Raw genomic sequence first — 12,858 nt, forward strand, 5'->3', positions numbered from 1 at the left:
GCAGCATGGTCTGGAGACCCAAGCTCAGGCCCTGACCAAGCTGAGCAGGGAGAAGAGCTCATGATCAAAGCAGCTGGTGACTGCTCAGTGCTCTCCACCACAGAGCGCCTTACCTGGTAGTGGGCCAGGGTGTTTAGCCTCTTCCAGTCATTGTCAATTTTTGTGGTGACATCTTCATCCTGCAGTATGATCCGGGCCATCCTGCCCTGCCGCCACTCTGTCCCCGTGAGAGAGAAGGGCTTGTGGTTAGTGGGGGGTTGGAGCACAAAGCCAAGGCGAGGGTAGGAGCACAGTCTGGGCTTCAACAGAAGAACCCTCCCACCACCTTTTGAATCCCAGGACTAACGACTGTCAATATAGTGTTGGACAAAAGCTGTTTCTAAGTACTCCAGGAAAGATAGCATCGATTCGACCCTGGCAACCATTTCCTTTGCTCCCCTCCTCTTCATTCTCTTGCCACTCCTTTAAGAACAGGACTATTAATACAGTTCTCAACTATTGCTCACCTCTTTGGACCTCAGCCACCTCAAGTCTGCAATCCAGACCACAGCCAGAGCTGTGGAGGTTCTTCTCCCTATCCCCTCTACTGACAGGACCCACACTCTCATGCCAGGAGTCCCCACACAGAGTCAGTGCCACCAGCACAGCAAAGGTGGACTGGACAAGCACAAATGCTCTGGTACTGCCAGGACCCCCTTCCTGTAGGAGATACGGATTTTCCTGCCTTGAATGGGGTTTTTTGTGGCACTTCTGCTCTTGGTCACATCTCTGCTCCCCACAGGGAAGTGCTTCGCCTCTCTCTTACCCAGGTCCATGTCTCCAGCTTTGGGTCGCTGGGAATAGGGCACCCCCTTGTAGACAGCGTCCAGCAGCTTCTCTTTCACCTGCGTGATGGTGTCGCAGTTCAGCACCTTGACGGGGATCTCCGGGGCGTTCTCATTCTCGGGGTTCACGCAGTTGAGGGTCTGCGCAGCACAGGGGGGCAGAAAGACTCAAGTGAGAGGATGTGACACACTGGCTGCAAAGGCAGGTCCAAGGACATGAGGCTACAGCTGTCCACAAGCCATGTCTTCTCACCTCCCAGGCTGCTGCAGAGGTGCAGCCACATGGCACATTCCTGCTCTCCCTTTCTCCCCCACTACCCAAATCTCCAACTATTCCCAGAAAGGCAGTATGGTGTCAGTGAAGGAATCCAGGGCCAGAAACCATGCCCAACTCACAAAAACCTGTCTAGCCTGAGTGATGCCTGTGCACACTCCACTCCCCTTCCAACCCCACCCCGGTGGAGATGGAGGTGGTGAAGAACCAGCTGCAGGCTCAGCCAGGGGAAGGGCCTGGCATATCATTCAGCTGGACAGAGGAGATGGTTCATATGGAGGAAGAGGACTCCCTCCATCTCCTGCAGTAATCTCAAGGCTCTAGCTTTGAGCCCCACCCAGCGTGAGCCACTGGCTGCTCCAGGTAGCACATACTCAACAGCAGTTCTGTCGCCATATCTGTCAGGGCCATGGGGTTTGTTGGGAGAGGTGCAGAGGAGGATTCAGTTCATGCCTGGCTTTCTCAGCTCCACAGCAAGAGCAAACCTTGCCATGCAAAGGCCCCAGATCTGACCCTAGCTGAGATGGGTACCCCACAGCCAGGGTAAGAGGCACCCCAGGGGCACTGGACAGAAGAACGAGAGACAAACCACTCTCTGCACGGTACTTTGTGTGCCTCCGAGATCTTGTTAAATAGCTGGACCGAGCAGTCCTGGCAAGCACCAATACCAGTGAGGCTTCCGCTTTTACTAACCAGCATTTTGTAGTCAATCTGCTGCCGGATAAGCTTGTCTTCACTGAGGGAGTAGCGAGCCTCTCCTGTGATAGCATCAATGGGTCCCTTCTCCATCTGTTGCTTGATGGCACAGTAGAGCATGAAGAGCGGTTCCCCGGCACACTCCTGCGGGACAGGGGATGGAGGAGAGGGAGAGAGAGGGGTGAGAAGGTGCCAGGCAGCACCTTTGACTTTCAAGAACCGCCACCGTGTCAGGAGCCTTCTGTGTTCCTGCAGCATCGAGCCCCATACGTGGCTTTATAAAGAGTCTCCAGCTCTTGCTCAAGACAGCAAGGAAGGAGGCACATGGTAAAATTCATCCCATGGAGAAACTCATTCTCTCCATTCAAGCCTGCTGGAGTGGTTCCCTTATCAAGCCCTAGGCTCAGCTTCCCAGAGCTTCCAGGGACTCACAGGTGAATTCTGCTCATTCTACAGGCCAAAAATAAGCTAAAAAGGTTAAATTGAAGGCTAGTGAAGAGCAGGTTGGCTCTGGGGACTTTGTGTAAGGGATATGGCCTATCATTTGAGCTGGCCCAGCCAAGAGAAGCACCTGAGGACTGGAAAGGGCACGCTGCAGTGGGATAGCCTGGTGGCTCTTGCCCTGGAATCACGAAGCAGTTCTGGCATCTTCCAGAAGCCCAGTCTCACACGAGAGAAGGTCAAAGGAAGTTTCTCCACCTGACAGCTGGGCACGGCCAGCCAGATCCACTGGGAAGGAAAAGCAAGAGAGCAACTCACTGACAACCCTACCCTGAGTCTCCAGCTGATGGAGGGAACCAGGCAAGGAGGTCACCTACCGTTAAACCAGTTACCACCAACATGTCCTCACTGTCAAACCCCTATAGTCAGAGGCAGCTCGAGTCACTAGCCAGAGTGTCATGGTTTCCATCAGCATCTACCTCCTAGGTGGGAGGAAGGGAGAGGGAAACTGGACTAGACACTTCCCCCACAGATGCTGGAACTGCAGCGACCCAGGAACAGCAAAGGACCCACCAAGACTGGAGGCACCAACCAGCCATGAGATGGCATAGGAGGGCTGGAAGTGGACACCCCTTTACCACTCAGGGCCCAAATCTCTCCCCTGAGCTGCATTCCATTGAGCCCTTCCAGATACAGGCATCAGCCCTAAGGGGAAAAAGGGTTTGATGGGAGAAGAGAGGACAGCAAGAAGTCCCGGCAGATTTTACCCCACCAGCCCTCGCCCCTCCCTCCCTCCCACCTCACAAATAAATTGTACTTTGGTGCAAAGTGCGGCTGCTCTCCCTGTCACCATATGCTGTTAGCATCTCGTTAGCATCTGCGGTAATTAAAGAGACAGCTGCTAACGAGCAGGAACAGGCATACATCATCCCCAGACCTTCCGACAACACGCCTGTCTTTGAAATTATGTTTCATTTGCAAACTTGGCTTCATTAAGTCAGCTTAGAAAAGTGAGAGACCCAAGGTGGGTGCTACGCTGCGCATTACCGGCTGCCGGGCAAGAGGGGAGCGCCAGGGCTGGCCGCAGAGCGGTGAGCCCCCAGGGACTCCCACAGCACCCCAAACCCACCCCTTTTGGCCACTTGTAAAATCTTGTAAAACTTCCAAGTCTGCGGAAGTGGTGTGAATGGAGGATAGCTTGGAGCGGGACTCCTGCTCACATCTGGCATGGCTGCTCTGTCTCAGCCCACGCATTTCCCCTCTCCAGGTGAGGTACGGTTGCTGCCTCGCCATCTGCAGCTCTGTTCCCACTTCTGGGCATCCCCACCGAGAAAGCCCTCCCCACATCAGCAGCCCGGTTGCACTCCCAGCATCGCAGCATCGCCTCCTCCGCTGCTCAGACACTGGCCGGGCTGATGGGGAATAAAGCTCTTTTTGGATGCATGGATTAGAACTGGCCCTATGGCCTTCCTGGAGGGATGGAGGCATCAGTGGTCCCGGTGATGGGTCCATCACTCCTCCAGCACTACGCAGGCTTTCAGGGGAACCTGCATGCCCAGGGATCGCTCTGTGGATCCTGGTCTCCTTCTGACCTGTCAGGCACCCTAATGTTAACTGAAACAGCCCCTCTGCCCTGTCCCCCTGACTCTGCGCATCCTCCATGTTACAGCTTGTCTTCCCCACCTGTCCTAAATGCGAATCCTACCCTAAAAATCCAAAACCTCACTCCCAACCAGCCTTTGAGAACCTGGGCCAAGATGCTGCTGTGGGTCACAGCTCACTGAGCCACTACAGATGAGAATGGTTTAGGGCTCGTCCCTGACAGAGGCCACCAAAATTAACAGGGACCACAGAAACCATCACCAGGCAGTTCCCCCGAGATGATCTCCATCAGGTGAGACACAGGCAGGGACCGCTGAGATGGGGACAGCCCTGCGGGTTGACGGAGGGCAGCCTGCCCCCCAAACGCAGCCATCCCACGCTGCCAGTCCTGAGGCAGTTCGCTCACTGCTGGAGGCCTGAACAAAACGGGGCGGCTGGGGGGGGTTCTCCATGGGAGCCGAGCTGGAGGAGGGGGACTGCAAACAGCCCCACGCACGGCACATCCAGGCCCGTGTCGGTACGTGGGGAGCAGACCGAGGCGAGCCAGCCAACGCTCAAACTGTCGTATTGACTAGATCTAGCTCATCAGGCACCTAATATCGTGCATTTTTCAGCGCTTGTCTCGATTCATCCCTCTCCCTTTCCCCAGGGTGTCTCATTAAGAGCCTGATAAATGCTATTACAGCGTCCCCGTGAAAGTGCCAGCCCTTGCTGGCTCCCCACGCTGCTGGCCTTGGGCAGGGGTGGCTGTCCCGTCCCTGTCCCCATCCCTCGCCCCTGCATATCACGGCCACACCACGCTGAGCGCCCGGCCCTGCTCCGGGCAGGTTTGCCGAGAGCCGATCTGGCAGCTGGGCACACGTCCGCCTGCCTCATTTACATGCACAATTACCGCGGTTTGGTGCAAGGCATATGTTTCCCTGCTGGCAAACTGTCTGCTGTGATACCTCTCCATCTACTCCACGGGCTTCTCCTGCTTTTGATGCCACCTGCGATCCTCACTGCCAGGAGACAGGGAGAAACGGCCCTGTGGGTCTCCTCTGGTGGGGCCAACCCCGGAGAGGCCACGAACACATCCTCAAACCTCTTACAGTCTAACTCAAGTGACCCAGGTGATGGACTTTCCACCACTTCCCCTGGGAGATGATTCCCAGCGTAACAACCTCGCAGCCAGCGGGTTTATCCGAGCCCTTCACATATGTTCCTCCTGTAATGGTGCATCTAGATCAGACCTCTCTCTCCTCCTTCTACCACCCAGAGACTGGAGGCGATTTCCCCTGCCAAAGCCATGGCTTAGCCAAGGACTTTATAAAAAGGCATTGCCCTGGTCCCATCCCCACGTCTCTCTCTCCTGTTCCTCCTCAGACTTGTCCCCCACTGGCGATGCACCCAGCAGTCTCTCCGAAGCGGGACAGGACTGTACAAGGGCAGATGCAGGGCAGCGGTGGCAAATGAACAGGTCCAAAGCAGCTTCTGAAGGAGGTGAACGTGCCCTTGTGACCTGCCCACAGGGCTCAGGCCAGCCAGGGACAGGCCAAAGGCATCAGGTCCCGCACATGAATGCAACCTCCCCAAATGCCACTGTGGGCATTCAAAGGCTGTGTACTGCACTTTGCTCAGGCAAAGCACCACCATGTCCACTTCAAGGATCCCCGAGGGAGTTTATCCACAGCAACAGCTACTCCTGCATGTCCCAGAGCCCAAAGAGCCATCTGCCAGCGTCCTATCTGATCCCACTGGGCACATCCTATCTGATCCCACCAGGTACTGCCACTGCAGGGTGGCCCTGGTGAGCAAAGCCCCGGCCCGAAGAGGTGTTGGGAGGTTTGACATCTCCCCACGAACAGCACAGCTTTCCTCCTCTCCCACCCCTGGAAAGCAATCTCCACTGCACGCTACAGTTAGATTTTTATAGATACAGGCTATCCCTCGACAGAGGCAAAAAGCCAAGTGCGTGTAAGTGATATTATAAATCACCTCTCGTTGACGATCACTTGAGTTCTGCACAGACTCCTGCTCGCTCTCATCTCTTGGCTGGAAATGGTTCAAACCCTCTTTATCTTAATGAGGGATGAAATCCCACAAAAACGGCTGCATGCCACCCAGCCTCGCTGCGCTGACGCCAGGCAGGATCCCAAGAAACAGCTCTGCTGACTGACAAACCAGCAGCAGGACCGCAGGCGCCGTTCACCCCGCTGGTGTCATCCCAAAGCGGCAGCGGGACCAAGCCGGGGGTCCACGGGCCGGAGCTGCGGCTGTGTAACCCGCATGGCCGCTGGTGCGGGTCCGGCAGGTGGAAGCAGCAGTGCTGACGGACTAAATGTTCTTAATACAGGTTGGATGAACCAGTGGTAAAAACAGCCCTTGCGCTTTGGCATCCTCTTCTGCTATCCCGATGAAATTGGGAAAAAGGCGAATTCAAGCTAATTCAAGCTTGAATTCAAGTTCGTGCAGCGGAGAGAGCTGTGTCCCTGGCTGCCAACAGGCCCCACGGGGCGTCCATCCCCACCGGGGCACCTTTTGGAGGGGAAGCAGCAGCAGAAGTGAAGATGCCTGGGGGAAACGATTCCCCTACCATGGAGCATCAGTATCAAAGAGATGAAGGAAAAGCAGCAGCGTTACATGAAGAGCGCAGCCCATCAAACTACAGCTCAAATAGGCAGAAATATCTTCCAATCGCAGTCATGTCTACAGAAAGACCAGCTCCCGGGGCTTTTTCCTCCTTCCTTGCCTCTCCTTTGCAGAGGCAAGGAGGAAGGAATTGGGACCACTCCAAAGGGATTCAAGACTCAGCTGAGTTCCTTCAGATTTATCCTGTCTCCAGGCATCGTTTTTAAGAAGATCTCAAACCCACTACGCGTTAAGCAATCCTGGTCTGGATTTAATTTCTCAAGCTCAGCTATTTCCCAAAAAGGAGACCCAGAATCAATAATCACAACTCAGAAACACAGGATGGGGACGGAGGCCTGGGAAGCAATCTCTGCTCCGGGAGGGAGCAGCAGCACCCAGGAGCACATCAGCCCAGGTTTTGGGTACCACGCTGCCCATCCTGGCGAAGTAGGAACTGCCTCCCTGCCCACACGGAGTTGCCATCCCTTCCCAAACTCACCTTCAGAAACTTGTACAGCAGAAACGTGAACCAATTCGTCAACATCTTCTCTGCCACCGACTCCGTTCTGTAGGGAAGGCAGAGAGCAAAGCCATCAGCAGAGGATATTAAAGGTCTCTGATCTCACCTGTTGCCACCTCAGCCTTGGACTGTGGCTAAATTATTTTTGGCTTTAAAAGGTCACATCTGGAAAGGCAGGAGCCTCGAAGCAAAGGGCCACAAGCAGGCAGCAAAAGCTCTCGTGGAATGCCTGCCCATCCACAAGGTTGTGCCACAGCAGCTGCCCAGGAAGGAGAAGCAAATTGGTCTCCAGTGTATTCGGAGAACCAGAGAGAGCCGAGCATGACCTTGTCCCATGGGCAGTCTCACCCAGGGGATGACCAGCTTTCTGCGTCTCCCTGGTACCTTCTACTTCAGTGAAGTTTGTTTCTTCCATCGTGTCCCACTGGAACCAGGCAGCTCCCTCCACAGGAGGACTGTATGAGACACCTGAGCCAGGGAAATGTCACCAAACCTACGTCAAGCTCCCTGGTTAAAGCACAACTTGAAGGGAAGAGCTGAGATTGCATGGCGAAGTCAGCTCCTGACCCACATTCTCGTGACAGGAGCACCTCTTCTCACATCACCAAGTACCTGATCTTGCTGGAAGCCCCTCTCCCCACCCAGGAGCTGCTGCTGACTTCTGCTCCTGCAATGCACTCAATACTGCTAATGCTCTGACACAGGGCCACCACTACTGGGTGACATGGGACTTCCCTGCAACCCTCAAAGTAGCCTTTAATCTCTACAGCCTCAAAGCCCAGGACCCACTGTAGAGCAAGAGGACAATCACCACCAATACCAGAGGGATAAAGAGAGTTTTCCCCAGCAGCCTGTGCAAGGTCTGCTCAGAAGAACTGCTGGAGGAGAGGACACCTGGTTCTTGGCACTCAGCGGTGGTGATGGTGAAGCTTTAGGGGGCCATGCTCTGCACCCTTGCTTCTCTCCGTGCCCCTACTCTTGGGCCTGGGTTGCCCTTGGGCAGGGACACAGAGCCCTGCAACACAGAGAGAGGGCACCGGTCCACTGGCACATGGCCTTCGTTAAAGCCACTGCTGGATTTAAGTCTGAAGACTTTGATGCCAATGCGGTTTTGGTCAAACTTATCCCCAGTACTAATTCAGCCAAAACCAAGGGGACTAAAGGAGGAAGGAGTAAGAGCAGTGGCTGGAAACTTAAGCCGTTTCTCATCTACCTTTGGAGCACTGTGCAAAGACACTGTGCCAGACGTGGGACTTAACCTTTCCCTGCCTGCATGGTGGAAATCCCAGGTCTCTGTCTGTCTCCTTGAGTGGGGTGGTGATGTAGGAGTTTGCAGGGAACAATGCTCAAAAAGGAGTTTTAAAATGGAGCTGTGCCTCTCAGCTTTTGGAGATGTAGTTGAAGGAAGCAGCCAAAACTGCCTTGAGAAAACCTGTATATTGTCCCTAGTTTCCTAAAGCATGATTCAAAGCCAGATGGCATTGTGCTCCAACACAGCAGGGAAGGTCCAGGGTAGTTGCCTGTGTCTGTTTGGGACCATCATCGTGCAGCATGTGCACAAGAGGGAGAGCAGGATCCCACAGGATGGGTATGAGACGTGGTGGGTCCAAATAGGACATGGGGACCTCAAGGTGGTGGTACTGCAGTCAGGACATGCCACACCAGCAGAGGAAAGGGACAGCCTGGCATGGAGGCAGCTGAGGGTGACACAGGACCCAGGTGCACTGTGCAGCCCTACACAGGCAGCTTAACGCGCCTGTCTCTGCACCACAGCCCGCTCTCGCTGCCGTAAGATTAAAATTCCCCTTAACACATCCATTATTTTTAAAGAGGCTTTCACTCCCTTTAAAATAAAAATGCCAGCCCGCCCCCCGACCCTCTCTGGTTAGGCTTCCTCAGCTTACCTACGCATTAATCATCAGATCAGCCACTTGCAAACCCAGATGCTCCTGAAAGCACGAGCAATACTAATAACTCATGAATGTGGCTGCATTCCCATTGCACCAGGGGAATGGACATCCAAGAGACAAAATCGTGAAGGAACCTGAACCTTAGAGTCACCAGGAGGACTCCCACTGCCCAATGCCATGCACTGCCCAACAGCAATGCCATGCCCGGCAGATGGCAGTTCCCGATGGCCAGATGGCTGGGGTAGGAAATCCACTTTCCCAGAGTTTATTCAAGCTGACTCAGGGTTGTAATGGTCCCATCCCAGGCTTTCTCTTGTGCTAATGGGGCTTAGCCCTTTTTGCCCTCCCTGGAATAGCACAGCTCTCCTTAAACCATTAGGGGACAGTAATACCTGAGCGTCCAGAGGAGGGAAACCTTCCTGTGCCCACCAGGGAAGATTAATCCACCAAGGGGAAGAAAGAAAGGAGAAGGGATATGAGGAGAAAGCCAAGGAGGGGGTGGACTGAAGCCACTCAGTAGACATCCTCCCGGCCCCAGACCAGGTCCTTCACAGACAAGCCTGTACCACTCATCATCTGAAGTGTCACCACCCGGGCTCCGAAGGATGTTTGTCTTTATCCGCAATAGAGCCAGATGCCACAGCAACAGAGGGATTATCCAATAACAAAATAAATAAATAACAGCTCCCCCCAGTTAGATCGATGTTAATCCAGTTGCCCTGGGCGGTAAGCACACTCTCACGCCCAACAGCGGGGCTAATCAAAAGGATGGAGAAGCACAGCCCTCAGCACCACTCACTCTGCGCCGCGGCTACAGAAAGAACAAAGTCTCTTCATTAAATATCACGCAGGGAGGCACAAGCAAGGTACTGCCCGGGGGACCTCATCCCTGTCCTAAGTCTCCTGCAGCTTCGCCTGCTACAGGCCCTCAAGTTCCGCGGCTGGGGACCGACAGTCTTCGTGCCGCCGGCTCTCACCATGCCGGCACGGGCTGTGCTCTGCCCCCGTGCCGCTCCCACGGCTCAGCCGCTGCAGCTGCTGGCCTCCCCGCACCACCTTTTATTTATATTTCATTGATTTACTTCATTCCGGAGTTTTGCTCCGATGGCAGCGGCTTCGTGATGCTCTGGGAGACCCAGGAGGTGGAAATGCAGTGTAAATATTTCAGTGAAGCCTGGTGTCGTGGAGGGACAGCAAGAAGGGAAAAGCCTAAAGATGTACTCGGGGAACAGGGATGGGGACGGGGGTCGGCACCTCCAAAAGCCACCCCTCTCCCAGCCAGCCACACGTCTGCACTGCATCCCCTCTCTGGCACATTGCTAATCAGGTGCTTTGAGAAATTAAGGGCACCCTTGTAGTGTGATAAATGAAGCAGAGTGAGTAAGAAAGCAATGTGCCGAAAGAGACCGGCAGAGGGAAGGTGACAGGGATGTAACTGGGACCAGCCCACATCTGTGTCTTCTCCAGGCGTCTCCCCAGGGCCAGGCACAAAAAACCCCATAGGCTTTGTCCACTCTGGCCATGCCATGAACGTTGGTTGACGTTTGAAAGATGCTCTGGTTTTCTTGAGCCTTTCTGGTGACATGCCAGCCCCATGGCCCCCTGCCATCCCTGCATCGCTGCTGGTGGCACCGGGCTGGTGGAGGTAGACATGGTGAGGCACAGCACGGCGAGCAAAGGGAGAAAACGCCACGGAGGGCCTCGAGCTGGGCTGGTGGAGCTTATTAATTGTTTTTGTTCAGCACTTGGTGTATCTTTCAATATTCATCAGCCCATGATGAAGGAGAGCTCAGAGCTATCGTTAAATATTGATGGGCCAGGCAGACTCACAACAGGGCTTGGCAGGCTGCCTCCTGCTCACGCTCCCCCCGGCCCCGGCGAGACTCCCAGCTTGCGAAGATCCGCTTGGCTTTCCCAGGAAAACCCCCACGTGCCTGGCAAGGTGGGCAAGCCCCGAGGAGGCAGGAAGGAAAGGAGGACTCCTGGCTGCTGCCAGCCCGCGGAGGCACCCATGCAGCAAGGCAGCCGCCAGGCAAGGTGAGAGCTGCCCCACGTGCTGAGAGCTGTGGGGGACCGCCTGGTCACCTGGAGAAGGGAAGGTGGGAACATTGCTGCAGCAATACGCAGCAGCGCCTGACACCAGCGTGCATCCTCCCTGTACCAGCCTACGCAGCTGGCAGTTGCTGAGCATCTTGCTCCCTCCTTCCCAGACAACACGAACCTTCATGAGCCAAACCAGGGCAAGAACATCCCATGGACAACACCTGAGTTGACTGAATCCAGATGGTCCCACATCCCTCTCATACTTGCATGCAGAAAGGCAAGGAAATGCTTAACCGCAGAACCACTGTCAACATTGCCACAGCCAACACCAAAGCCACCACTGATGGCATCCGTAAAGGACACCAGCTCATGTCCACACGCCCATATGAGCTTGGGCACTGTCCCACAGCCCCAGCCTCTCAGATGGTCACTCACCTCCGCAACAGCAGCTTGGGGTGGTTCTTACTCTCCAGGTTCTTCTCAATGAGGTCGGAGAGAAGCTGCTTCAGCACACCCGTGGCGTACTCCATCTCACCCTGCAGCGCCGTCATGATGAGGGAGGCCACATTGCCACGGTCCCGCATGGAGAAGCTCCGCTGAGCCTCCAGAGTGCGGATGAAGGTCAGCAAGAAGTGCTTCTTATTCAGGAGCTGCCCAAAGAGGGTCAAGGACTTCTCCACATTTGCCTGGACCTGCAAGGATAGAGCAAAGCTGGGAGATGGGCACGAAGGCGTGATGAGAAGAAAGTGGCTGGGCCGCACAAGACCCTGGATTCACCCTCATCCCCCAAAAGGAAAGGATGAAAAGGGGCCAAAAAGCAGCTGGATTTGCTCTTTCCATACTGCCAAGCTTCCTCTTTGGTGATCAGCCTCAGTTCCCTCCAGAAGTATTTTCTAGTTTGTAATACGTCAGCATCAGGTTAACACAGTCTGAGGGCATCCATTTATATATGCATATACATACACACACACTTCCATACAAAGACTCTCTCCCACGCGTGTGCAGGCATATACACGCACCTCCCTCCCGTAAACAAACACTCTTCTCTCCCAAACACACACACGCAAATTACAATTTTCAATTTCAGCTAACAAGCAGCTCAATTCCCACCCAAGCCACTGCGACACGCGCTCTGGGTATTGCACAGAAAGCAAATAAAGCCACAACCCTGAGCTCCGCCAGCAGCAAACCCGCCTGGTTTTGGGGGGAGGGCTGGATTTCAGACAGGGAAGCAAATAGCAGAAACCTGGCTCTGCCCGGCTCCAGACACAGCCTGAAACGCTCCCTTTCCTCTTGAGACATTTGAAGGTGGATTTCTGGCTGTACTTGGCCACGTAGGACCCAGCAGGGCTTGGGCTGGGACGCTTTCATCCTCCTTTCATCCCCACGCTGCCATCATCAGCCCAGCTCTGGTCAGCCCTGACCACATTTCTTATCAGAAATGAACATTTTTACAACACAACGTTTTCCCATTAGAAAAGATGGTTTCTTCTGAATAAAAGCCTTACTGTGGTAAAACGTCAATTTTAATTTTTTTTTTTCCCCCTCCCTTGTCTTCCTGATTGGGAGAGTAAGTGAAAAATTTCATTTCATGTAGATATTTGGAGACAAAACAACACTTTTCATTTCAAAACACCAACTCAAAATGAAGAACAGGGTTTTGACACATCAAATCATTTCACTTCAATCAAGACTTTGGATAAGAGCTCCACAGTTCAGTGAAATTCCTCATGGTTGTAACTTCCACCTCCAAAATACTCTTTCCCACGGGACAAAAACCCCATTTCCCACCCAGTCCTTGTCAATACTGTGATACGAGCCCCAAGGTGCCACTGTCACCCTCATCACCCAGGTAAGGAGGGACACCTGCCCCAGAGCATCCCAGAAGGGTGATGGGGGAGCGATAAACCCTCTCTGCCCCTGTCCTTGGGGTCCCTC

The 12,858-nt window shown here is 54.3% G+C and overlaps 1 protein-coding gene across 1 annotated transcript in view; it reads right to left on the minus strand.

The window, feature by feature from the left end:
- PLXNA1 (plexin A1) overlaps positions 1-12,858 on the minus strand; it is a 105,809-nt gene that overhangs the window by 12,207 nt on the left and 80,744 nt on the right. The window contains exons 21-25 of the mRNA XM_082487493.1: positions 11,356-11,612; positions 6,947-7,013; positions 1,792-1,938; positions 806-965; positions 114-217 (exon numbers count right to left, since the gene is read on the minus strand). Coding sequence (XP_082343619.1) covers positions 114-217; positions 806-965; positions 1,792-1,938; positions 6,947-7,013; positions 11,356-11,612 — 735 coding nt within the window. The remainder of the gene's footprint in view (positions 1-113; positions 218-805; positions 966-1,791; positions 1,939-6,946; positions 7,014-11,355; positions 11,613-12,858) is intronic.

The sequence above is a fragment of the Vanellus vanellus genome (assembly GCF_965231255.1).
Source record: "Vanellus vanellus genome assembly, chromosome: 9".
In the NCBI taxonomy this organism is placed as follows: domain Eukaryota; kingdom Metazoa; phylum Chordata; class Aves; order Charadriiformes; family Charadriidae; genus Vanellus; species Vanellus vanellus.